This window comes from Tamandua tetradactyla, chromosome 2 (assembly GCF_023851605.1).
Source record: "Tamandua tetradactyla isolate mTamTet1 chromosome 2, mTamTet1.pri, whole genome shotgun sequence".
Classification (NCBI taxonomy): domain Eukaryota; kingdom Metazoa; phylum Chordata; class Mammalia; order Pilosa; family Myrmecophagidae; genus Tamandua; species Tamandua tetradactyla.
The window spans coordinates 223,660,073-223,684,211 of record NC_135328.1 but is presented as its reverse complement, the minus strand read 5'-3'; the positions used below and the strand labels follow the sequence as shown (position 1 = coordinate 223,684,211).

General features: G+C 62.3%; 2 protein-coding genes across 2 annotated transcripts; one reads left to right on the top strand and one right to left on the bottom strand.

The window, feature by feature from the left end:
• Positions 1-81: 81 nt before the first annotated feature.
• Positions 82-16,197, top strand: TTLL10 (tubulin tyrosine ligase like 10; the record flags this gene model as incomplete). Its single annotated transcript, XM_077131049.1, has 14 exons — positions 82-527; positions 1,678-1,728; positions 2,875-3,247; positions 3,827-3,907; positions 3,994-4,129; positions 4,499-4,617; positions 4,715-4,841; positions 5,805-5,890; positions 6,166-6,337; positions 7,095-7,266; positions 7,905-8,045; positions 14,877-14,993; positions 15,269-15,362; positions 15,986-16,197. Coding segments are annotated over exons 1-14 (2,181 nt in total), but the record flags the coding sequence as incomplete, so codon positions are not given.
• Positions 16,198-21,397: 5,200 nt separating this feature from the next.
• Positions 21,398-23,853, bottom strand: TNFRSF4 (TNF receptor superfamily member 4). Its single transcript, XM_077131038.1, has 7 exons — positions 23,689-23,853; positions 23,380-23,502; positions 23,040-23,141; positions 22,884-22,950; positions 22,137-22,315; positions 21,933-22,033; positions 21,398-21,873 (listed from the first exon to the last, which is right to left on the bottom strand). Exons 1-7 carry the CDS (start codon positions 23,831-23,833, stop codon positions 21,754-21,756), a joined length of 837 nt encoding a protein of 278 aa, XP_076987153.1. The 5' UTR covers positions 23,834-23,853; the 3' UTR covers positions 21,398-21,753.
• Between the last annotated feature and the right edge of the window lie 286 nt (positions 23,854-24,139).

Sequence of the window (24,139 nt, the reverse complement as noted above, 5' to 3'; positions counted from 1 at the left end):
ACCGTTGCTGGGACGCGTGGTTGCCCAGCCACCTCTGTCGTTGCCGGGCAGGAGGTCTGTGCTCCTTGCCGGCAGGTAAGCGGGGCGGGGGCTGCGGGATCAACCCTGCCCTCCAAGCCCCTCCCGGCACACGGGCTTCAGGCCAGGGCAGCGGGAGGGGGACGCGGGGTGGGGGGCAGGGCCAGGGCCTGTGGGGCCGACCCCTCCGCGGGGGGCTGCCTGTCCCCATGGTCAGCGGGAGGGGCGCTGCCAGGACGGGCGAGTCTGCTACCAGACTTGCGCCCAAGAGGACACGGCCAACCTGCTCCCAGGACAGGCCCCGAGCGGTGGCGGCCAGCACCTGTAGGGACCTGAGTCCACCCCGCCGAGAACTCGCCCTGGCCCGCCTGTCCCTGCACGAGGTCAGCACCTCCCCTGGCCCTGTGCCTCTAAGCACACAAGGAAGGTTCTGGAAGCGCCCTGACAGGACACCGCCGGCCTCTCTTCCTCAAGCTCACAGATGTCCGCCAGCCTCGCTCCCTGACCAGGTAAATGTCTTTTAAAGCAGGTCCCGCGTTCTAGCCTCGGGCCAGGGGTGCCCCCCCCCCCCCGTCCGGCCCGCCGACTCTGCTCCCCGCTGGGCAGGCTCATCTGGGCTCCACTGCCCAGCCCTGCCAACACCCGAGTCCCAGTGGGCCTCTGCCCCGCCCGCAGTGCACCCACGGAGACAGTGTCTTTCTCCTGAAGCGACACCCGGCTGTTTCTCCGCTGTTTGTCAGTGTTCTTCATTTTTGGAGCAGTCCTGGGTTTGCACACAGAAAACCCGCCAGGAAGGAGCTCCCGCCCCGGCACCGTGGGGAAGCGTGTGCAGGCGGCCTTGCGTGGATACATGTAGCCCCCCCGGGTCCAGCGGGAGGACAGAGGGTGTCACGGTCCCAAAGCGAGACTCTGCCCCTGGCACCCGCGGCCACTGCTTTTCACTTCGCCTGTTTTGAGGAGCAGCGGATCTGCACAGCCAGAACCGCCATGAGGAAGGCAGGGCCCCCCGAGGCCACCTGCAGCCCGCTCCTCCCGGCCGGGTCCCCCCCGCTGCCGCAGCACCCCAGGACATCGGGGCCAGCTGTCTCCTCTGCGGCCAACGCTGCCTTGCTTGGCAGCTGCGTGTTTTCCTGCACACGTGTCACTGCCCTGTCCCCAGGCGCCAGGCTGTGCCCCCCGCCCTCACTCGCCCTCGCTGGCACTCACTGCGCATTCACCACGACCAGCACTTTAGCACCCCCATCATCCCATCTCCACAACACCACCTCCAGGCTGGCCGCACTTCACAGTGGGATACTGAGGCGTGGGGGGTGGCCAGCAGCCAGGGGGGAGCGAGCCACGAGGCCTGCTGCTGCTCCAGGAGCGTCCACAGGGCTGCTGGGAACACCCCAACCTGCACACTTGCGGCCGCTGCCTGCCTCCCACACCCCGGACCCCCAGGCAGGGTCGAGGCCCCATCTCACCCGTTGTCCCCGAGGGCAATGCCCGCCGTCTGTCTGGCCATGCCTCTGAGGTCACCCCGACTTCCGCTGGGTCTCTTGCACCCTCTGCCATTTTGCCCCCTTCTGATGCTCCCGCCACGCTCTTTCCTCAGTCTCCCCCTTGGGTGGATGCTCATTTCCTTGTGCTCGTTCTCATAACAGTGCCTGTTCTCTTTAGGGGCGCAGTGGGGTGCAGTGTCTCTGCGCACGTGCCAAGGACGGTGTGGAGGCGAGTTCTTCCCTTCCTCTTCTCGCCTCCATTTCCCCCTTTCCTCTACGTGCATCACACTGTTTGTGTGCCTGTCTGTCTGTCTGTCTGCGCACCTGGGAGCCCCAGCAGGCACCTATCTCCTGGGTGGCACCGCATGGGCGCGAAGCTCCATAAGACGTTTTGCGGCAGGCAACGGGGCAGCGACCTGGGCCCAAATGTCCTCAGCCAGGGTTAGGGCCGCCAGCACTGCACCCGCGGGGGACGCATCAACCCTTCGGCAGGCAGATACAGCGCTCCCCTTCTCAGCAGAGCCGCCCCCGCGTCAGCCTCCTCAAGGCACCTCCATCTTTGCGGTGCAGAGGGGACCCTGGGTTCCGGGCTCTCTACACTCGTCCCCCCGCCCTCTGGGATGTGGGACCCCCGCCCTGGCGCCCACCTGGCACCTCTGTGTACTGGCAGCTCCCGTCTGCTCGTTGCCCCCGTCCCCTCCTGCCCTCCTCCCCCTCCGTTAGGGCCCCCACCCCGTCCCTTCCCGGCTCTCTACTGTCCCCCATCCTTCCGCCCCTTCCTTTCTCATGGGGCCTGGGCGGGGGCAGGGGTCGAGTAACAGGCACTTCTCAGTCCTTCTTCCCCTGCTCTAGTCTGTGAGTGTGGTTACTTTGTGTTACTTTGTGTTACTTTGTGTTACTTTGTGCAGCTGCTTCCAGACCCCTGGGAATGCTCAACTCCAGACCCCCTCTCGCCCGTCCCCAGCTCTGCCCTGTGCCACCGCCGCAGGAGGGGGCCTGGGCTCACCCTGCCCAGTTCCCGCCAACCTCCTCATGTGTGTGTGTGTGTGTGTGTGTGTGTGTGTGTGTGTGTGCATGTGCGCGCGTGTGTGTGCACGCGTGCGTGCATGCATGCGTATGTGTGTACATGCATGTGTGCATGTGAGCTACACTCCCTGCAGGGTCCCCGAGGCTGCCCTGGGGAAGAGGTGCTTAGAGATGGGGCAGCAGGGATGAGGCTGCACGGGAGAAGCTGGGGGCGCAGGCGGCAGGGGGCCGCGGCCCGGACACCTGAGGCTTGAGGAGCCGCTTTGGGCCTGGGGGACCCCTCAGGGCAGGAGCTCTTCTGGGACCGGGGCTGCCCTGCCCTGCAGACTGACATCCGCCCTCCTTACAGGGGGTGCCGCAGCCAGGCGGCCAGCAAGGGGCTCGCCCAGGGCCCCCAGCATGCAGGGACAGCGTTGTCCCCCGGGGCTGCCAGGCCCCCTGGCCCACACAGACACAGGAGCCCCCCGCCCACACAGCCCTGAGTCCTGGAGCCGGGGAGACACTCCCCCGCCGCAGGGTGGGCCAAGCCATAGCCCGGGCCCAAGGGCCAGGCACGCAGGCTGCCTGGAGAGCGCGTCGGGGGCGGGGGGCCACCCGACCCCCCCGGAGCCATGTCTGGGGCCTGTGCCGCTGGGGGCCCCCGGGTCGGGTGTGCAGCATGGCTAGGAGAAGCCAGCGGTCCAGGGCCACGGGGATCCGCCGCAGCCGTCCCCATGGGCCAGGTGAGTGCAGGGCCATCTGGGGGAGGCCGAGGGGGGGCCAGCAGGGCAGGGGCCCCCAGCTGCCCGCCATGGCCTGCAGGCTCGCTCTGGCTGAACCCCAGCCTGCAACAGGGCTCTCAGCTGCCCGGGCAGCCCCCTCCCATGCCGGACTCCCCCACAAAGGCCCCTGGGCCGAGGTCATCACGCTCATTGTGACCTGCCCTGTGGGACAGCCCGCTGCAGGCAGCCCCCCACCCCCAGCCCCTGCCGGCCGGAGCCTGGACCTGCTGGTAAGGGGGCTGGGAGCAAGCAGGGGGTCTCAGACGGGGCACCCCCACCCACAGCCCAGAACCTCTCACGCTCTGTCCTTGACCTGGAGCACCCCCAGCCCCCCTTCCTCAGGCGGGTCCTGAGCCCACGCTGGCCGCTGCTTGCCCCGAGGTCCCTCAGAAGGACCCGCCCCATGGTTCTGAGGCCAGGCCGCGGCCAGGGCCTGCTAGAGACAGACCAGGGACTGTGGTCAGACTGAATGTGGGTCGCGGCCAGGCTGGACTATATGTGGCCCCCCAGAGCCCCCACCCGCCCCCACCCTGTCTGCAGGCTGGGCCCAGGAGTGCTCGATGGGCAGCGGCCAGAACGAGGGGCTCCTGTGTCACCTCGGCCAGCTGGACCAGGATGCAGGTGGGAGCGGGGGCTCAGGGCGGGCCAGGGGGTGGGGGCTCGGGTCCGGCTAGGACCCCCACTCCCTGAGCACCCCCTGCCCACAGCCATCATGGGTGATGCTGATGTCGTGGGGCCCCAGGCAGCCGTCCGGGAGGAGGCCCTGCTGTCAGGGCAGAGGCAGCCCCCCAGCACTGGGGCGAGCCCCTGCTTCTACATCGGAGGCACCAATGGGGCTGCTATGTGAGTGGGGGGTCTCAGGCCCAGTGCTAGCTACCACCCAGCCACCCCCCAGCCACATTGACCCCCATGCAACCCAGACTTCATCCCAGTCCTGCAGCTGTTTCTGCTACAGAAGAACCTGAGGTTCCCGTCCTGGGGACCCCTGTCCTCCTGGGCCCCCCATCCTCCCGGGGACCCCCTCCTCCCTGGGCTCCCCCCTTCTCCCTGGGCTCCCCCCCCTCCAGGGGCCCCCATCCTCCCCGGGCCCCCTTGTCCTCCCAGGGCCCCCCTGTCCTCCTGGGCCCCCCTGTCCTCCCAGGGCCCCCCTGTCCTCCTGGGCCCCCCTGTCCTCCCCAGGCCCCCACAGCCCCTGGCCCCCGTGCCCTGCAGAATCAGCTCCTACTGCAGGAGCAAAGGCTGGCAGCGCACCCTGGACAGCCAGCGGGACGACTACAAGCTCAAGTGGTGCGAGACCAAGAGCCGCAACAGCTACTGCACCTTCCGGGAAGGTGCGTGGGGCGGGGTGGGGCTCGGCCGGCAGCACCGCACAGCCCGGCTAGGGGCGGCTGGCGTGGCCCCCACACGCTACCCACTGTCCTGTGCCAGGTGAGCAGCTCCTCTTCCAGCTGCCCAACAACAAGCTGCTCACCACCAAGATCGGGCTGCTCAGCGCCCTCCGGGGGCATGCGCGGGCTGCGGGCAAGGCCTGCAGGCCTCTGTCCACCCAGGCCAGGTAAGGCCCGCCTGGCACCTGGGCCCTGCCGCCGGCCTCGCCCCCCACCTGTTCAGCTGCCCCCTCCCCACCCAGCCTCTCAGCCGGGCACTGTCCCAGCCACCCCACTGCAGGCCAGCTCCGGGCTGGTGGCTCTCTGAGCCTCTCCCTCCAGCCGCGGGTCCATCCGCTGTGTCCTGCCAGCCCGTCTCCCCCCAAGCACACACCCAGCTCCCATGGGTTCTGCCCTGCCCCGCCCCATCGGCGCCACCACCCACCTCCAGGGCTCCCCTCTGCCGGCACCACCAGCCCGCTGCCCCGCCTTTGCCATCCCTCACCCGGCATCCCTGCCCGTGGCTCTCTCTCGACTGGACACATCTGTGGGTCCCCCTTGCCCACCCACTTCCAGCCTCCCGATGTCTGCTGAGCAATGCAGGTCTCCTCTACCCCAGCCTTGGTCTGTCCCTGGGCCCTCCTGCCACCCACCACTCCACTCCTCCCCTTCCTCAGAAATTCATTCATCAAACTCCATCCGCTCCCCACCTTATCCTGAACCCCCCCCCCCCCCATTTCACCCAGAAAACCTGACCACAGCGCAGGCCCGGCCTCTGCCTGCGGAGGCGTGGATCTGGAAAGAGGGTTGACCGCCCCCCCCCCAAGCCCCCGTCCAACCTGCCCGAGGCAGCCCAGGCCACAGGGGTCACGCCCTTAGCCCTGTGACAGTGTCCTACCTAAATTGGAGGATGACCTGGATTTAGATGGAAAAGCCCCCAAAGGGCATCCCAGACCAAGGGGATGGCAGGCAGAGGCCTGGGGCCACCATGTCCTGGCCGTGACTCACCACCCCAGATGCCCAAGTCGGCCCAGGCTGGGGGCTGGGCAGGGAGGCGAGCACCCCGAGAGCAGGAGCTGGGCTGGGGAGGTGGGGCCGGTTGGAGGAGGGAGGGACGGCTGCACCAGCCCACCTGGGACCCTGCCCCCCAGGGTCCTGCAGATGGAAGACTTTTTCCCAGAGACCTACCGTCTGGACATCAAGGACGAGCGAGAGGCCTTTTTCGCCCTATTTAATGGTGAGAGACAGTGGGAGGCCCCAGGCGGCGGGGTGGGGACTGCAGGAGGTGGGGTGCAGGGCCAGGGCGGAGAGTGGGCAGGATAAGGCGCACCTGGGCAACTGGGGCGGCAGGCAAGATGGGCCCCCCGAGTGGGCTGGGTGGGGACGGGGTCTGGGGCAGCAGGGCCGAGGGGGCGTGGTTGCGGGGTACAGCTGGTGGGTGAGTGGGGGGTGTCCCGTGAGGACCAGCAGCGGTGTGGGGGAGTCCGGGGCTCAAGGGCGCTCTCTCTGCAGAAACCCAGATGTGGATCTGTAAGCCGACGGCCTCCAACCAGGGCAAAGGCATCTTCCTGCTGCGGACCCGCGAGGACATCGCCGCCCTCCAGGCCAAGGCCCCGGGCCTTGAGGACCACCCCAGCTACCTCAGGGCGCCGTTCCGGGGGCCACAGGCGCGGGTCGTGCAGAGGTGTCGGCCACGGATAAGCCCTAGGCGTGGGGGGCAGGGGCGCCCCATGCGGCTGGAGCCGCCCTGGCCTCACGTCTCACCCAGACCGCAGCCGGCCAGGCCACAGCAGGGGTCAGGGAGGTGGGCAGATACGCCCACGGGCCCAGCAGCACCTGGGGCTCGGGCTGGAGGCCCAGGACCGAGTCCGTTCCTGGCCGTGCTGCCCCCTCTTCTGAGGAGGCGCCCCTCCCCCAAGCCGGGCCCAGCCGCTCAGACGCCCCGTGGCACCTTCCAGAGGGGTCCAGACCTCAGCTGAACCAGTCAGGTCCCCCCTGACCCGGTTGACCACCAACATGCACGCACTCTTGCCGCAGCGGCTCTATCAGCCCCCACCAGCTTCATTCCGACCCAGGCCCTGCACCTGGAATGTCCTCTTTCTGCCTCTCCAGAGCCACCCCTCAGGCCGAACATCTGCCTCCCCCTCCTCCAGGAAGCCCTCCCTGCCCATCCTTCAGGCTCCTAGGGAGCACTGCACCCTGGGTACCCCAGACACATGCTGCAGGCTGAGACCTGGGTCCAGGCCACCCCTTCCCAATTCCCCTGGCCAGGACAGGCTCGGAAATGCTCACTTCCCAGTGGACACTGTGCTTGGCCAGAGGGAGCCCATGGGGTCTACCTGGGGCAGGTGGCAGAAGGCCAAGCCGGGGACAGAGGCCCAGGAGGGCGGGGCCTCCACAGCCCCCATGTGATGCCCCACCCCCACCCACCCCCATCCCAGGTACATCCAGAACCCACTGCTGCTGGAAGGGAAGAAGTTCGACGTGCGCTCGTACCTGCTCATTGCCTGTGCCGCACCCTTCATGGTCTTCTTTGGCCACGGCTACGCCCGCCTCACCCTCGGCCTCTACGACCCGCATTCTGACGACCTCAGTGGCCACTTGACCAACCAGGTAATGCTCCCCAGGCACACACCCGCGGGGGAGGGGCCCTGCTGCAGCAGAGGTGGGAGCCGTGGAAGGAGGTCAGAGGAGGGTGTTACCTGATTGGGAAAGCAGAGAAGTTTCCAGCCTGTCCACCTGGTCCAGGCCCAGAGGTGACCCAAGTGGAGGATAGGGATAAGCCATCCCAGAGGTAGCCACAGGTGCCCGGAGATGGCCCAGCTCAGAGGTTTTCTGTGCAGTCAGCACAGTCTGTCACCTGCAACCATGGCAGGTGGATGGAGTGCCAGAGCCCTGGGCATGCGCGTGCGATGGCCAGCCTGCGCTCTTCCCCATCGCCCAGCTTGGCCCTCTGCGTTAAGGGTGGGGTATGGATGTAGCTGTGTAGACAATATGGGGTCTCTGGGGAGAGGTACATTTTGGGGCAGCAAAGCTTGTGGAGACCAAGGCACTAGAGGCAGATGGAGGCTGCATGGGGAGCTGGGGATGGCAGGGGTCTCAGTGCGGAGACCTCATGGGCAGGGGTCTCTGTGAGGGAACACTTGGCAGGTGAAAACTTCTGGGGATGCAGTTGGGTCTCTGTGGACTCTCTGAGCAGCAGGGTGAGGGTGAGGGGTGTGGGGAGGGGACACTGATCAGAGCACCCCCAGTTCATGCAGAAGAAGAGTCCCCTGTACGTGCTGCTGAAGGAAGATACCGTGTGGAGCATGGAGCACCTCAACCGCTACATCAACGACAAATTCCAGAGCGTCAAGGGCCTCCCCAGGGACTGGGTCTTCACCACCTTCACGGTGCGACTGCAGCTGGGGGTGTGAACACACGTGTGTGCATGCACCTGAGTGTGTGCATGCAGGTGTGTGTGCATATGCATGTGAGCCTGTGAGTGCCGTGTGCCCACAAGCATGTGCATATGCATGTGTGAGCACAAGTGAGTGTATCCGCGTGTGTGTGAGCATGGTGTGTGTGCATGTGTGAGCATGTGTGTGAGCCTGTGCGTCACTCACATATGAGCATGTGCATGGTGTGTGTGCATGTGTGAGCATGTGTGTGAGCCTGTGTGTCACTCACATATGAGCATGTGCCCATGCATGTGTGACCACACATGTGTGTGCATGGATGTGTCCATATGTGTGCACACATGTAAGCCTGTGGTGTGTCCATATGCATGAAAGCATGTGAGTGTGCATGCATGATGAGTGTGCACACTCATGTAAGCTGGTGTCACATGCATGTGCACACATGTGGGTAAGTGGTCCATATGTGTGTAAGCATTGAGTGTGTATGCATGTGCGCACACACGTGTGTGTGGCGGTGTTTCCTTCTGGACTGGACTAGGCATGCGGCACACTTGACCAAAGAGTGTGGCTATGTGTGCATCTGTCTGCTGTCTCTTATCCGTTCATTCACTTGATGCAGAAACATAACTGAAACAGTGGTCACGAATGTTAGGTCAAAAATTTTATTCCATAAAGTACTGTTTAAATTTGTGATAATATACACAGCATAAAATGTGCCATTTTAACCATTTTTAGGCATATAATTCAGTGGCATTAATTAAATTTAGTGTTGTGCAACCATCAACACTATCAGTTACCAAAACTTTTTCACAACCCAAATTAGAACCTGTGCACCCATTGAGCAGTGACTCCCTGTGCTCCTCCCTGCAGCACCTGCTAACCCCTGCTAAAATTTCTGAATTTGCTTATTACAGATACTTCATTTAAGTGCAATCGTACAATACGGGTCATTTTATGTTTGGCTTATTTCACTGAGCAGAATGTTTCTAAGGTTTGTTGTAGCATGTACCACAATGAACTACATTTTAGGTTTGAAGAAGACACCCTTGTATGGATGGACAGCTGACCACAGATGGCCAGTTTATTTGTGGACTCTCATTTCTATTCCTTTGGTTGATATGTCTCCCCTCATGCCAGCTCCAAACTGTCTTCATTACTGTAGTTTTGTACTAAGTTTTGAGATCAGGAAGTGTGATTCCTCCAATGTGGTTGTTTTTCAATATCGTTTTTGCTGTTCTAGTTCCCCTGCATTTCCATGTGAATTTTAGGATCAGTTTGTCAATTTCTGCAATAAAAATAGGGATTACATTGAATTTGTAGGTCAATATGGAGAGTTTGGTCATCTCAACAATGCGGAGCCTTCCAGTCCATGAATACAAGATGTCTTTCACTCATTTGGGTCTTTATTCGAACAATGTTTTATAGTTTTCAATGCACAAGTCTTGCACTCTTTTGATTAAATTTTTCCTAAGCATTTAGGACTATCCAAAGAATTTCAAAGAAAAATTAAATTCTTTTCTTAATTTCATTTTTGGGTTGTTCATTGCTGGTGTACAGAAATACAACTGATTTGGGGATACTGAATTTGTTTCCTGGAACCCTGCTTGTTCTGGTTTGAAGCTGTTGTGTACCCTGGAAAAGTCATGTTTTCCTAATCTAATATGTGGGGGCAGACCTATCGCTTAGGGTGAAAACTTTGGTTAGATTACTTCCATGGAGATATGACACACCCAGGTGTGGGTGTGCCCTTTTGATTAGATGAAGATATGACTCCACCCATTCAAGGTGGGTCTTGATTAGTCTGCTGGAGGCCTTTAAAAGAAGAGACATTTTGGAGCGAGTACAGTTGCTTCAGAGCCGACAGAGGCACAGACATGTGGAGATGCTTGGAGTGCCTAGAGCGAGCACACACCTAAACAGTGTTGTACAGAGATGCAGAGCCCAGCAGATGCCACCACGTGCCTTCCCACGAGATGTTAAGCAAGCCAGAGCCCAGCACTGTGTCCTGGAGGAGCTAACTGAAGGCCACAGACACTCAGAGAGGAAGCCACTGGCATCAGAAGCTGGAAGCAATGGAACCAGGAACAAGGACCAGCAGACGCCAGCCAGTGCCTTCCCACGTGACAGACATCAGCCTTTCTTGAGTCGAGGTATCTTTACCTGGATACCTTAGTTTGGACATTTTTATGGCCCTTGAATTTGTTACTTAATAAATCCTCTTTATAAAAGCCAACCCATTTCTGGTATATTGTAGTCTGGCAGCTTCAGCAAACTAAAACAATGCTGAACTAGTTTATTAGATCAAGTAGTTTCTTGCAGGTTCTTGGAGGTTTCTATATGTAAGATGATGTCATCTGTGAAAAAGAAGAGTTTTATGTCTTCTTTTCTAATCTGGATGTCCTTCCTTCCTTCCTTCCTTTCCACTTTCCTTACCTTACTCCTCTCTCTCTCTCTCTCTCTCTCTCTCTCTCTCTCTCTCTCTCTCTCTCTCTCTCTCTCTCTCTCTCTCTCTCTCTCTCTCTCTCTCTCTCTCTCTCTCTCTCTCTCTCTCTCCCTCCCTCCCTCACTCCCTCCCTCCCTCCCTCCCTCCCTCCCTCCCTCCCTCTCTCTCTCCCTCTCCCTCTCCCTCTCCCTCTCCCTCCCTCCCTCTCCCTCTCCCTCTCCCTCTCCCTCTCCCTCCCCCTCCCCCTCTCCCTCCCCCTCCCCCTCCCCCTCCCCCTCCCCCCTCCCTCCCTCCCTCCCTCTCTCTCCCTCCCTCCCACAACCCCCCAACTTCCTCTTTTGCTTTCTATCTGTACTATTTGCCAGTTGCTCTGGCTATCGCCTCCACCACACAGCAGTGGTGACGTGGGTACCCTTGTCCTGTCCTGACCTTTTCAGTCCTCCACTAAGTACGATGTTAGCTGTGGGGTTTGTGTAGTCTTTATCAGGCTTAGAAATCCCTTTCTATTCATAGTGCTTTGAGTGTTTTTATCACTGAAAGCTGTTGAACTTTGTCAAATGCTTTTTATGCGTCTGTTGAGATGGCATGTTTACTCTGCCTACTAATATGGTGTATTGCATTGATTGATTTTAGTATGTTGAACCAACCTTGCATTCTGAGGTAAATCTCACTTAACCATGGTGTATAATCCTTTTTTATGCTGCTGAATTCAACTCGTTAGTATTTTATTGGGAATTTTTGCCTCTAGATTCCTCAAGGATATTGCTCTGTAGTTTTCTTGTATGCTTTTGTGAGGCTTTGCCATCAGGGTACTGCTGGCCTCGCAGACTGAGTGAGGAAGTGTTTCCACCTTTTCTGTTCTTTGGAATAGCTTATGAAGCACTGATGGTGATTCTTTAAATATTTGGTAGAGTTCACCAGTGAAGTGATCTGGTCCCAGCCTTTTCTTTGTGAGAAGTCCTTTTTATTATCACTAAATCGCTGTGGCGGTCTGAAGCTGTTTGTACCCCAGGAAAAAAATATGTTCTTAACTTGAATCCATTCTTGTGGGTGGGGAGCCATCGTCAGGAGGGCCTTGTGATGAGACAACTTCAGCTGTGGCATGGCCCAGCCCAGTCAGGACGGCTCTTACCCTCTTGCTGGAGTCTTTTATAAATGGAATGAACACACAGAGAGAGAAAGCCACAGGATCAGGAAGCTGAAAGCAACAAAACCCAGAAGAGAAGGGAGAGGCCAGGAGATACGGCCCTGTACCGGAGGGGCCCCAGCCGCCAGCAGCTGTCCTCCAGAAGGAAACCCTGCCGTGGAGACGCGTGGACTGGACACTGTCCCGGCCTCAGGCTGTGAGCTTGTACATTCCCACGGCTTAAGCCGGGGAATTTCATGGGAGCTGCTTTAAGCAGCCCAGGAAGCTGAAACAACTGCTTTATGTACCACAGGCCAATGCAGATTTTATTCCTTTTTCTGGAGTCCGTTCTGGTAGCTTGAGTCTTTCCAGGAATTGTCCATTTCCTCTAGGTTATCTCATTTCTTGACATACAGTTATTCATATTATTCTCTTATAATTTGACTTGTTTATGTAAGGTAAGTAGTAATGACCACTTTTTCTTTCCTTTTGATAACTTCAGCTGCTGTTTCTTAGTCTAGCTGAAGGTTTGTCAATTTTGTTGTTCTTAACAAAGAACTAATTTTTTATTCCATTGCCTTGCACTTTTTCTAATCTCTATTCTGTTCATTTTCACTATAATCTTTATTATTTCCTTTTTCTTGCTTTGGGTTTACTTTGCTCTTTTTCTAGTTTCCTAAGGCAGAAGGTTGATCTGAGGTCTACAAATTTCTCTCTGAGCCCTGTTTTCACTGTATCTGATAATATGTCGTATGCTGTGCTCATGTATTTATCTCTAAGTGTTCTCTAATTTCCCTTGTGCTTTCTTCTTTGACCCACTGGTTATTTGAGGGTGTTGTTTACTTTCCACAAGTATGAATGTCCCAAATTTCTTTGTTAGTGGTTTCAAATTTCATTCTATTGCTGCCAGGGAACAGCACGGTTTCAGTACTTCTACATTTACTGAGACTAGTTGTATTATCTAACATATGGTCCATCTTGGAGAATGCGCCCTGGGTCCTTTACAAGAGCACGTATCTGCTAGAGGTGGGTGCAGTTCTATGGACGTCTATTTTCAACAATAGTTGGCTAGAAAACTGGACAGAAGGCTGGAGTGCTTGCCGACTTAGAGGGCTGCCCAGCTCCCCTGTTTTCTTGCTAATCTCTGGCTTTCTGGCTAATCTCTGGTTCCATCCATTATTACAAGTTGGGTGTTGAAGTCTCCAGAGAATATTGAATTTATTTTTCTCTTCAATTTTGTCAATTTTTCCTTTACGTATTTTGAGACAGTTATGTGGATGTGTTTTAATTTTTTATATATTTTTGATGAATTGACCCTTTTATCATCACAAAATGTCTCTCTTTGTCTCATAAAAATTTTTTACTTAAAGTCTGTTTTGACTGACATTCAGTTTCACCAACCCAGCTCTCGTTTGGTTATTTGCTTGCATGGTGTACCTTTCTCCATGCTTTTACTTTAAATCTGTTTGTGTCTTTGAATCTAATATTATTTTTTTGTAGACAGCATATAGTTGGATATTTTTGTCCATTCTGTCAATCTTTGCCTTCTAATTGTAGAGTTCAATCTGTAATATAATTATTGATAAACTAGGATTTATGTGTGCCATTTTGCTATTTTCTATATATCTTATGTCTTTTTTGTTTCTCAATTCCTCTAACCTTCATTTTCAAAGAAGAGTCTTGCTGGGCATGGAGTTCTCCATTTTCAGGGTATTTTCTCTTCCAGCACTTTGAGCATGCCCTCCCACTGCCTTCCGGCTTCTGAGGTGAAAGCGCCAGCCCCTCACTAGGGACCCCTTGTATGTAGCGGATCCTTCTCTTTGGCTGATTTTGATATTCTCTGTCTTTGACTTTTGACACTTTGCTTATGTTGACGAGGCTCGTGATCTAAGCGTGGGTCTCTGCGTCTATCATGCTTGGAGTTTGTTCGTCCTGGATGTGTATTTATGTTTTTCATCAAATTTGGGGGGTTTTCTGTCCTTTTCTCTCCTCTCCTTCTGGGATTCTCATTATCTGTGTCGCGAGCCTCGACGGTGTCCCCTGTTCATTTTCTCCATTCTTTTTTCTTTCCATCCTCAGAGTCGATGATTTCAGTTAACTTCTCTTCAAACAACTCAAATCTGCTGTTGAGCCCTCTAGTGAATTTTTCATTCCATTATACTTTTCAAGTCCGGAATTTCTATTGGTTCTCTTTGTACTTTCTACCTCTTCATTGATACCCCTTACTCTCTTACTCTCCTACGGTTATTTAAACATGATTTCCTTTTGCTCTCTGAACATATTTAAACTAGATGATTTAAATTATTTTCCTGGTAAGTCCAGCATCTGGGCCTCCTCGGAACAATTTCTATTGATCGCTTTTCTCCCATGTGTATGGGACCATACTTGTTTCTTTGCACGTCCTGTAATTTTTTGTTGAAAATATGGCATTTTAAATAATGTGGCACCTCTGGAACATCGTTTGCTCCCTGCAGCCCCTCCTCCCAGGCTCCCAGGACCCTGCCCACCCCGGCATGGCCCATCCCCTCCTGAACCCCGGGTCAGCCCCACGTCACTTCTTTTTATCTGCTCCCACTGGCGATGGCATCTCCCGATACTAAGAGCCCACAGGGCCACCTGCACGCTCCACAATACCCCAGACTTCAGGCCTTCCTGGTTCTCACTGGCCGGGTGTGGCCCTTTCCGGGCTGCCCTACATGCTCCCAGCCCACTTCTCTCCATGTCATGACAGACCCAGGTCTGTCCTCACTTCCACCCGCGCAGGCCCCATCAGTCCCGGGCCTGCTCAGGGCCCTCCCGCCGCTCCTGTGACCTGCCCCAACCCTCCCCAGCTGCCCCTGCCACGGCTTCAGGCCTTGCTCTGAGCCTGGAACACGCTGGGTGCCCCCACCTAAGGGCGCTCGCTTTCCCCCAGCTGTCACCCCCACGCCACCCCCTCTGTCTTTGCTCAACCTCCCTGCACCACATGCCCCCTCAGTTCCCCACTCCCCTCCCGCTGCTCCCTTTCCCCTCTGGTGCAGTCACCTGCGCGCTTCTTGGCTGCTTGGCCTGCCTCCCCGCCACAGGCAGAGGCTCGTGCTGTCCCGTCCACTCATGTCCCCAGGACCCAGCACGCGGCAGCCGCACCTACAAGTTTATTGAATGAATAAACCCAGCGGGCGACTGAGAGCAAGGGTGTGAGCATGGGGCAGGGGTGGCCGGGCAGGTCAGGGTGGTGGCGGCCGGTGGCCCTGACCCCCACCCCTGCCACGCGCAGAATCGAATGCAGCGCATCATGGCCCACTGCTTCCTGGCCGTCAGGTCCAAGCTCGAGTGCAAGCTGGGTTACTTTGACCTCATCGGCTGCGACTTCCTGATCGACGAGAACTTCAAGGTGTGGGGAAGCCTCTGGACGGTGGGGTTTGATGTGAGGGTGCGTATGGATAGGGCGCTCAGTCCCAGCATGACCAGCCTCTGGGAGGCTTGGTGGTCAGGCACACCGCCCGCACCCACTGGAGCCCAGGGGCAGCCCCCAAAACCAGCCTGTTTGGGCCATGGGGGGAGGGAGACCCCAGAAACCAGCAACGAGCCCGAGGTGGCATGGCGGACCCTGCTCTCCTGTGGGCCTGGGGGCTTGGGGACAGGGCACTGACCAGGGCCCGGACCCAGGTGTGGCTGCTGGAGATGAGCTCCAACCCCGCCCTGCACACCAACTGCACCGTCCTGAAGGAGGTGGTCCCGGGTGTGGTCGCCGAGACGCTGGGTGAGACCCTGAGAGACCCACGTCCCCCCCAGACCCCCAGCCGAGCCCTGAAGGTGCCACCCGAACCCCTCCCACATCCAACCCTGCCCCAGCCTCCTCCCCCACACCCAGGCTCCTCCCCATACCAGGCCCCTCCCCACACCAGGCTCCTCCCCACACCCAGGCCCCTCCCCACACCCAGGCCCCTCCCCACACCCAGGCCCCTCCCCACACCAGGCCCCTCCCCACACCAGGCTCCTCCCCACACCCAGGCTCCTCCCCACACCCAGGCCCCTCCCCACACCCAGGCTCCTCCCCACACACCCAGGCTCCTCCCACACACCCAGGCTCCTCCCCCATGCCCAGGCCCCTCCCCACACCCAAGCTCCTCCCCACACCAGGCTCCTCCTCCACACACAGGCTCCTCCCCACACCCAGGCCCCTCCCCACACCCAGGCTCCTCCCCACACACCCAGGCTCCTCCCACACACCCAGGCTCCTCCCCCATGCCCAGGCCCCTCCCCACACCCAGGCTCCTCCTCCACACACAGGCTCCTCCCCCATGCCCAGGCTCCTCCAGCCTCCATCTCTAACCCGGAAGGGCCTGGGTCTCCCCGTCACGCCCCGCCACCCCCACCCCGCAGACCTGGCGCTCGAGACCTTCCAGAAAAGCCTCCGCAGCCAGAAGATGCTGCCGCTGCTGTCCCAGAGCCGCTTCGTGCTCCTGCACAACGGGGAAGCGGACCTGTGGCCACGCCTGGGGGGTCAGCGCAGCGCCGGCCGCCCCCTGCCCGGGCCTCGGGCCTCCGGCGAGACGGCGGCCCCCAGGCCGGGCACACGCAGGTCCGCGCCGCCCAGGGGTCCCAGGGGCGCGCCCGGCCCGACCCCTGCGGCGCAGCGACGCCCCCAGCCGCCCGCCCCGGGTCCCGACGGCACCCACGGTGCAGAGCCCGCGCCCCGCACCAGCGCCCCGGGGCCGTCGCTCGACCTCTGGGTGCCGGAGGCTCTGGGAACCGACGCGACGCGGGAGGACCACGCGCGACCGGCCGCGGAGGAGCGTGAGGACGCCGGCCCCCGGGGCTCCTAGTGGGCTGGCGCCGGGCAGCAGCGGCGCCACGGCCCTCCCGGGACCTATAAAGGCCACTTTGTTACCAACACGACCTCGGTTTCGGGTCGGGGGTCCCGGTGGTGCCCCGCGAGGCTGCCCACACCCCGCGCCCCAAGGAGCCCCCTGGGTCCCGGCGCCCACGCTCCTCCCTCCCGCTCTGTCTTTGGGAGACGCCCTGGGAGATGAGGGGCCAGGCCTGTCCTGCAGGAGGGACCACGAGGCCTGGGGGGGAGGGGCCCCTTCGTCCGCCTGACTTGGGGCCTTGGGCACCGCCCCTCACCCCGCACTTGGGAAGCCAGCACCGCTGTCATGCCTCCGGGCCCTGGGCCTTTCTGCAACCCTCCAGCATCCCCACCTCCTCAGGGGCTGCCCGACCCGGGCTGGGAGGGCCCGGGAGCCCTGTTTTGTCTCTGTCCAGCTCAAGGGGAGGGGGAGCAGCCAGGGCACGGAGACAGGAAGGGGGACAGGGCAGAGGAGGCCTGGGAGGCTGGTGCCCTGTCTCTGCCGGGCATGGGAGGAAGATGGGGTTCAAGGGGAAAGGAGGGCGGCCCAAGTCACAGAGCATGGGCCCCCACAGCCGTTCTGTGCACCCACCCGGCAGGACCCTGCCCCCCTCCCCACAAGCTCCCTCTGCTCCGCTCCCAAGCCCTGCACCCCACCCTGACTGCCTGGTGTGTGGAGCCTGGAGCCCCTCCCAGCGGGCCTGCGGGTCCCTATGAACTCAGCCCCTGCCGCCCTGCTGTCCCCAGGTCTGGCTTGGAGGGCGTGGTGCCCAGACACCGGGACGCCTGTGGAAGATCCTGGGTGCCGAGGCAGGGCAGAGGTGTTGCCACCAAGCGTCTTTCTGACCTCACCTCTGCTCTGCCAGGCCAGGCAACACCCCTGGGCCTCCGAGCCCAGAGCTGCCCCTCCCCCTTCTCCCTGCCTGCCCACCGTGCCCCCACATGCATGTGCCCGCGTGTCCCTGTTCCCCCACAGGGTCACCACCTGGAGACACTCTGGGTCACAACCGGGTTGTCCCCCGGGAGACATCAGTGTTGTCCAGCTTCTTCCTTGGGGCCCAGCGGGGCCCGGTGGTGTCTGCAGAAGCCACCTGAGTCCATCTCCTGGTCCTCCCACGGATACACTGCCCACAGGTGGCCCCAGAGTTCGCAGGTCTGCCCTGGGCATCCCGTAGACCCTCCCCCGCAGGCCAGCAAATGGAGATTTCTGGGGAGCCACTGCCGGGGGGTCACGCGAGGGAGTGTCCGCCTCGTCGGCACAGGAAGGAGGGCAGGCCGAGCCCCTGGTGTGGGTCCGCACATGCGGCCGGGCCTGCCTCGAGCTCTGCTAATAAACGTCCTCAAAGCGCTGCTCTAAGGCCAGATCATGTTCACAGCCGGGCGGCAGGGGTCCACCTCGAAGGGGATCGTCTTGCCTGGTCATCTGGGCCCTTCCCCAACCGCCCCAGGGGCCCTGCCCCAAGCGGCCAGAGCAGCATGGACCCCCGGAGAGCGTCAGGAGACGCGTCCGGATGAGTTCCTGGTGCCTGCAGCACCAGCTCAGGGGTGGCCCCGAGGGTGGCTTTCGGAGAAGGGGCCCTGAAGCTGAGCAGGCACTGTGCCCCTCTCTGCATGCCCTCCTGTCTCCCTCTCTGCATGCCCTCCTGTCTCCATCCCTCTTTCCCTCTTGCCCTTGCTTTCCCTCTGTCCTTCCCTTTCTCCTCTCTCTGTCACTCTCCCCCTTCCCCCACTCCCTCTCTCCTCCTCCCTCCCTCTGGGACCCTTTTCTCTTCCTCTCTGGCTCCCCACTATGGAAAAGAACCCCGAGGTCCCACAGGCAGGAGGAAAGAGCTGTGGAGCTGTGCCTTCTGGTGCAGAGGTGTGTGTTGGGCCCAGCACGGAAGCTCTGACCCACACCCCTCGCCCACCTCCTGACTCCAGGAGACAGACCAGCACAGGCAGTCACACGGGTGCTCCAGCCAGAGCCCGCAGAGTCCCGAGACCTTGGAGGACACAGCTGGGGAACCCCCACCCATCTGAGGACGGGGGTTGGGCAGTCCCAAGCCTAAGCTTCCTACAGGAGGAAAGGCAGGTGGGGGCATCCCCCTCGCCCACCCTGCCCAGCACAGCTGCTTCCCTCTAGGGCCCTGAAGGCCGAGACCAGCCCCCGCCTGGCCACACTTTCCGGTCCCAGAGATAGGGGCGGGGCCCGGAAACTAGGAAACCGCCGCCGGTTCCTGGCTGGCAGGTGGGGCTGGAGCCTCTGGGACGGGGCTGCGGTTTTCCGCAAAAGCGGGGCAGGGCTCTGTGCGTGGGTGGGGAGTTCCTGGGCAAGGTGCGGTCTCACCTGGGATGAGGGGCGCACTGGGGTGCAGGTGGGTGCACCGCAGCTTCCCCCAACCCACCGACCGCTAAAGCTGCTGCTTGGCCAAGGGGGAGCCTCTCAACACATCTACCAGCCGGGTCCCTCAGCGCCAGGCGCGTTTCCCTCTAGTCCTGGAGGTTCAGTCCTCCCAAACCAGACTTTACGGTAGGACCCTCTGCACGCGCGGCCAGAACCCCAGCCCTTCCTCGCTCCCCCACCCCGCTATCCTCCAAGACCACCCCCCTTGCGCACCCTGCACTGGGGCCCTGTCGGGGGCGTGGGGGCGGCTGCCGCCTGGAGGGGACAGCGGGGCCACGGGTGGGTGGGCTGCGGTGCTGGGGGCCGGGAATCCCCGCGGCGCACGTCAGTGCTGTCCCCGCCCCCGTGCTGGCATTTGCGCGCCCCCGCCACCAGGAGTTTCCCGCTGAGTCAGCCTTGGGCCGGCGGCCTGCCTGGAGGAGGCCAGGGGGGCCAGTAGGGGCCTGTGCCCCGCCCCGGAAGCCAGAGCCTGTGCCCGGGGCCGTGTTCCGCCGGCCGTGGGGTGGCCTGAACGAGGAGAGCACCGTCTTGGGCCCCGGACTGCGGTACCGTCCCGGCTCCCTGCCCAGGTGCTTAGGGATGGCCTCGGGTCGCCCGTCCAGGCTTTACCACCCCGTTGTAGGTCTTCTTGGTACAGGGGTCATGTCCACCACTTCCTGTTTCTTGGTGGAATCTGTGGGCGAGCCCTGAGCCCCTGGGGCTGTGGCCAGCAGGTGGGACCCCAGCAGGCTGTCGCCGGCCCCCAGAGTCCCCCATATTGTGTCTCAGCCCCACCCCATCCCCTCCTCCTTCCCAGCAGAGGGTACTTGGCAGGCTGGGGCAAACTCAGGCATCGGGGTGGCACGTGAAGTCAGGCAGTGGGGCGAGGCCAGGGGCCGGGAGCTGGGGCTCCGGGTGTTCTCTCCCTCACCCACTGGCCGGGCCTGCTCAGCTGTGCCCCTGGGGCAGACGGGGGGCCCCCTCACGCCGGCTGTGGCCTGAGGTGCTGTGCCCGCTTCTGCCGTAGGGCATGGGGCGACGCCAGGCTGCGGGGCCTCTGGAGGCTGTACCCCAGAACGCGTGCAGGTGCCAAACGGGCTGGTGGGCGACGGGACGAGTGGAGGGCAGGTCCACCAGCTCGAGTGGCTATGGCCCTGTCCCCCGAGCCGTGTGCCTCCCCCGCGGCCTCCCATGGCTGAGGTCAGGGACAGGCCGCTGCAGTCCCCACCCCTTGGCTGCCGAGGGGAGCAGGACCACCCCAGCCGCGCTCCAGGCCCTGGGCTGGCCCCACCTCTGCCATCCGAGCTGGGCAGCGACCTGGACAAGGACAAAGGTCAGGGCCCCGGTCTGCGCGTGGCCTCAGGAGTCTCATTGCCGGGCACTGGGCCTCGACTCTCTGCTGCCCCCACCCGCCGGTGTCCATGAGCTACTTTTGGGCCCCGGGGCCACCCCTGGGCTGCTCCACTCACCTAACCGGCCCCCACAGCGGCCCCGCACCCCCGGAAGAGCCCCAGGACTCACTGCCCCAGTGGTCAACACGCCCACTCGGGGAAAGTCCCAGGGGACAGTTGGCACTCAAAGTCACAACCGAATTTCCCTGGAGATGGACAGACAGACAAAACCAGATGAGGCAGGGGTCCTCCACAGCATGGTCCCCGCCCCCACAGGGGGCTCCGCAGAGCTGAGGACAGACAGACAGACATCAGAGTAGGGAAGCAGAGCTTGGGGACCCGGGAGCCCCGCAGGCAGGCAGCGAGCGGGGCTGGCCACAGAAGGAGAGCACCTCAGCCTTAGAGCCCCATGACCATGCCCCGGGGGCCGAGACCCGCGTGGGGGCCTGGCTGCGCGTCCAGGGCCGGCCGAGGGCCAGTGGTTTGGGCTGGGGCCGCCAGGCAGGGCAATCCCAGCCACCCAAAGGGGCACGCGACATCATCTGCTGGGGGGACCCGTGGGGTCAAAATGGCGAAGTGTCCCCCAGGCCTGGTCATGGGCAGGAGGCCCGGGGGAGGCAGCAGCGGCGGCCGGATGGGGCTTGACCCCAGCGGAGTCCCCACAAGTGGCCACCTGGAAACGGGGTCATGTGCTCATGGGGACCCAACACTGCAGTCAGCCACACAAATGGCAAGTGACACAGGCCAGCTGCAGCCACAGGACAGGCCTGCCTGAGACCCCTGCTGGCTCCAGGGTGGGCCCTGAGGCTGCCGGGCCGGCTGGGCGCCGTGGTGGAGTGGGTGGGGTTTCTGGGGCCAGCAGTGGACAAGACTCGGGGCTGCCTACACCCGCAGCTTCGGCTGAGCTGGGTCGGATGGGAAATGGGAGAGAGCAGAGTTCCCCATGAAGGCGCAGGTGGGGAGTCACGCGGTGCCCGGGGCCGGCGCAGACCCTGCCACCCCAGCTCTGGTCCCACCGGACCCCGTGGGACTCAGCCGCTCCTCGGATTCCCACCCTCCTCCCGGCACCACGTGGCCAGGAGTCCCGTGTCCTGCCTGCCCCCACCGGGAGGCCCGTGACTCGCCACACTCAGCCCAGCAGGGACTTTTGAGGCCGTATGTGGGAACAAGTTGATCTGCGCAGCACACGTGGGGCCGCTTCCCCTGAAGACGTTTATTTTGGCTTTTGCAGTCAGGCCTCCCAACCCCCACCACTGCGTCTTGGCCGGAGACCCCTCCCCAGCAGGGGGGCGATGCCCCAGCCCCCCCCCCATGCACAACGGCCCAGGCAGGGTATGCACAGCATAGTAAGAGCCCAGGCCAGCCCTTTCGCGCCTGAAACGGCGCAGGTGGGGCATGGCGTGGCGGGGAGGGGCGCAGGAGGGCCCCAGTGCCCTGGGGGCAGGAGAGATCCCTGGGGAGGGGGTAGCTCGTGTCCTGGGGACAGGGGATGCCCTGGAGAGGGGGGCTGGTGTCCCAGGGGGTCGGGGGCTCCAGTCCTGGGTGCGGCTCAGGTCTTGGCCAGGGTGGAATGGCCGTCTGTGTGCTCCTCTTGGATGGGGGTCCGGAAGCCGTTTCCGCCTGGAGAGGAGTCGGGGTGTGGTGGGAGGCAGGAGGTAGGTGCGGGTGCCTGGCCCGCAGGGGGTGTCTGGGCGGGGGCCGGCACTTACCAGGGCGCTCGCGGGCGACGGGCAGCGGCCTCCGGGCCCAGCGGTGCAGCAGCAGACCCAGCGCCGTGGCAGGCAGCAGCAGACCCAGGCCCAGGCCCAGGCCGGCGGCCGGCGTGGGGCCTGCGGGGAGGGGGCTGCCAGCCTGGGGGCGGGGTGCACCCCAGGAGGGCTGGCCAGAGGGAAGCCCCAAATCCCTGTCCCACTCGGCGGACAGGTGCCTTACCTCTGGGGGGCTCAGCCAGGGCAGTGGAGGGCTGGACGCAGGTGGGCCGGGCAGAGGTGGGCTGGGAGGAGGGGCGCGGGGTGCTCCCAGCGGCTGTGGCCGGGGCCCGGGGGGCTTCACACACCACGTCCAAGCTGCTGCTGCCGGGCTGCAGGGTACGTCTCCCCACTGAGGCACAGCTGGAGGGGGGCTGTGTCAGGCCAGAGACCCCAGCGCACCACCACCTGGGGGGCCCGCAGCCGGGGAAGAGACGAGAGCCGCAAGGCCACACCTGGCCGCACCTGGCCGTGGTGGGCTCCACGGAGAAGCTCCCAGGTCCTGCGCGACCCCAGCCCAGCTGCTGCCCCTGCAGGGGCCTCCACGGCCACAGGCCCTGTCTGCCGCCCCGCCCACTCCCCTCCCACGCTGGCCCACTCCCTCGGAATACTCCCTCTGGCCTCTGCACCCCTCCCCTACCCCTGCTCTTCTTTTCCTGCCACCCCCACCCCAGCACATCGGCCCCAGGGAGGACGGGGCAGGTGGCACACACACACGACGCACGCACACAGGACACATACATGCACACACAGGGCACACGCACACACGCAGGACACACACACACACACACATGACGCAGCGCTGTGCACACGTGTGCTGGGCTGCGTGGGGTCCCGCACACCCCTCGGCCCGCAGGGCGGGCGCAGCCTCAGCAGACAGGGCTGGGGCTGCACAAGGGGGCCCCGAAGCCCCCGCCCCAGAGACACTCACTCGGTCCAGGGCCTGCAGGCCTGGTTGTTGCCACCCGAGAAGTGTCCTGGTGGGCACGGGACGCAGTCTGCAACAGAAGCACCAGGACAGGCTCGCCGCCCGCTGGGGTTGGGGTTGGTGGCCCCTCCCAGGTTCACGCCCCCGCCCAGGCCTCACCCACGCCTGTCCTGAAGCCACCCTGAGGCTGGGTGCCCGCGCGGCAGCGGCAGACGGTATCCCTGATGGGCGTGCAGTTCTGCCGGGGCTCGCTCCCGCTCCCTGGGGGGCAGGGGCGTCAGGCCTGCAGGGGCCGGGGGACGGGGCTACCTCGGGGGCACCCCCTGCACATACGCAGGGAGGTCCTCGGCCAAGGGTCCCGCAGCCCAGTGCCCAGCAGGGTGCCTCCGGCCCTCCCCGCCCACACGTGTGCCCGGGCTCTGCCCCACACCCTGCTGGGCACCCGGGAGGAGACCCGGAGGCCTGGAGCCGCCTCGGGGCTGGGGCAGGGGGTGCTCACGCGCGTTGCACCGCGTGCAGGACTTGCAGCTTTCGTAGTTGACTCGCTCGTTATAGAAACCCTGCTCACAGGGACGACAAACCGTGTCCCGGTAGCGGTTGCAGCGACTCTCCATCCCGAATCCTGCAGCGGGCTGGGGCTCAGCGGCCGGCCGACCGGGACCCCGCCCACCCCTGCACGCCCCCCCGGCACCGTGCGCCCCCGTGACCCCCCCACGCGGCCCCGCACCCCCTGCCCACCTTAGCACCCCCACACGCCTCCTGGAGCGACCCGGTGCCCTCCACATCCCCCATCCCCCAGGGCACCCACCTGGCCGGCATTCACTGCAGCACCTGCCGCCATGGGGGTAGGTGTCCTTGGGGCACGTGAGCCCCGCCACCGGGCTGAGCAGCAGCACCAGGAGCACAGGAGCATGCCGTGCCCGCGGACTCCGAGCCCCCACGCACACCCGCATCCTGCAGAAGCCACGCGGCTCTGGGACGCTGCCTGCCAGGATGTGACTATAAAGTGCCGCGGGAGGGGGAGGGGCCCAGGAGGAGGGTCACTCCCGGGTGATGCCTGCTGCCCGCGCTCCTACCGGGGCCCAGACCCTTGGCCCCCACTCGGGACGGCCACCAGCAGCTGGGCCCTGGCCAGGCACCCCCACACCCGGCAGGCCAGCTCCTCTGCCCAGTCCCACCCAGTCCTGCCTGGCTGCGCTGGGGGTGGGGGAGACTGAGGCAGGCTTGGGGTCTGGCAGCAGCAGCAGGCAGGGCAGCCC

Bases quoted from the DNA above. Each gene is read 5' to 3' on its own strand.
- TNFRSF4 (XM_077131038.1), bottom strand. From the start codon at position 23,833: ATGCGGGTGTGCGTGGGGGCTCGGAGTCCGCGGGCACGGCATGCTCCT. The intron at 22,034-22,136 runs GTAAGGCACCTG...CCCTCCCCGCAG, and splicing joins CCTGGCTGAGCCCCCCAGAG to GCCCCACGCCGGCCGCCGGC. The intron at 21,874-21,932 runs GTCGCCCGCGAG...CCTGCGGGCCAG, and splicing joins GGGCCCGGAGGCCGCTGCCC to GCACCCGCACCTACCTCCTG.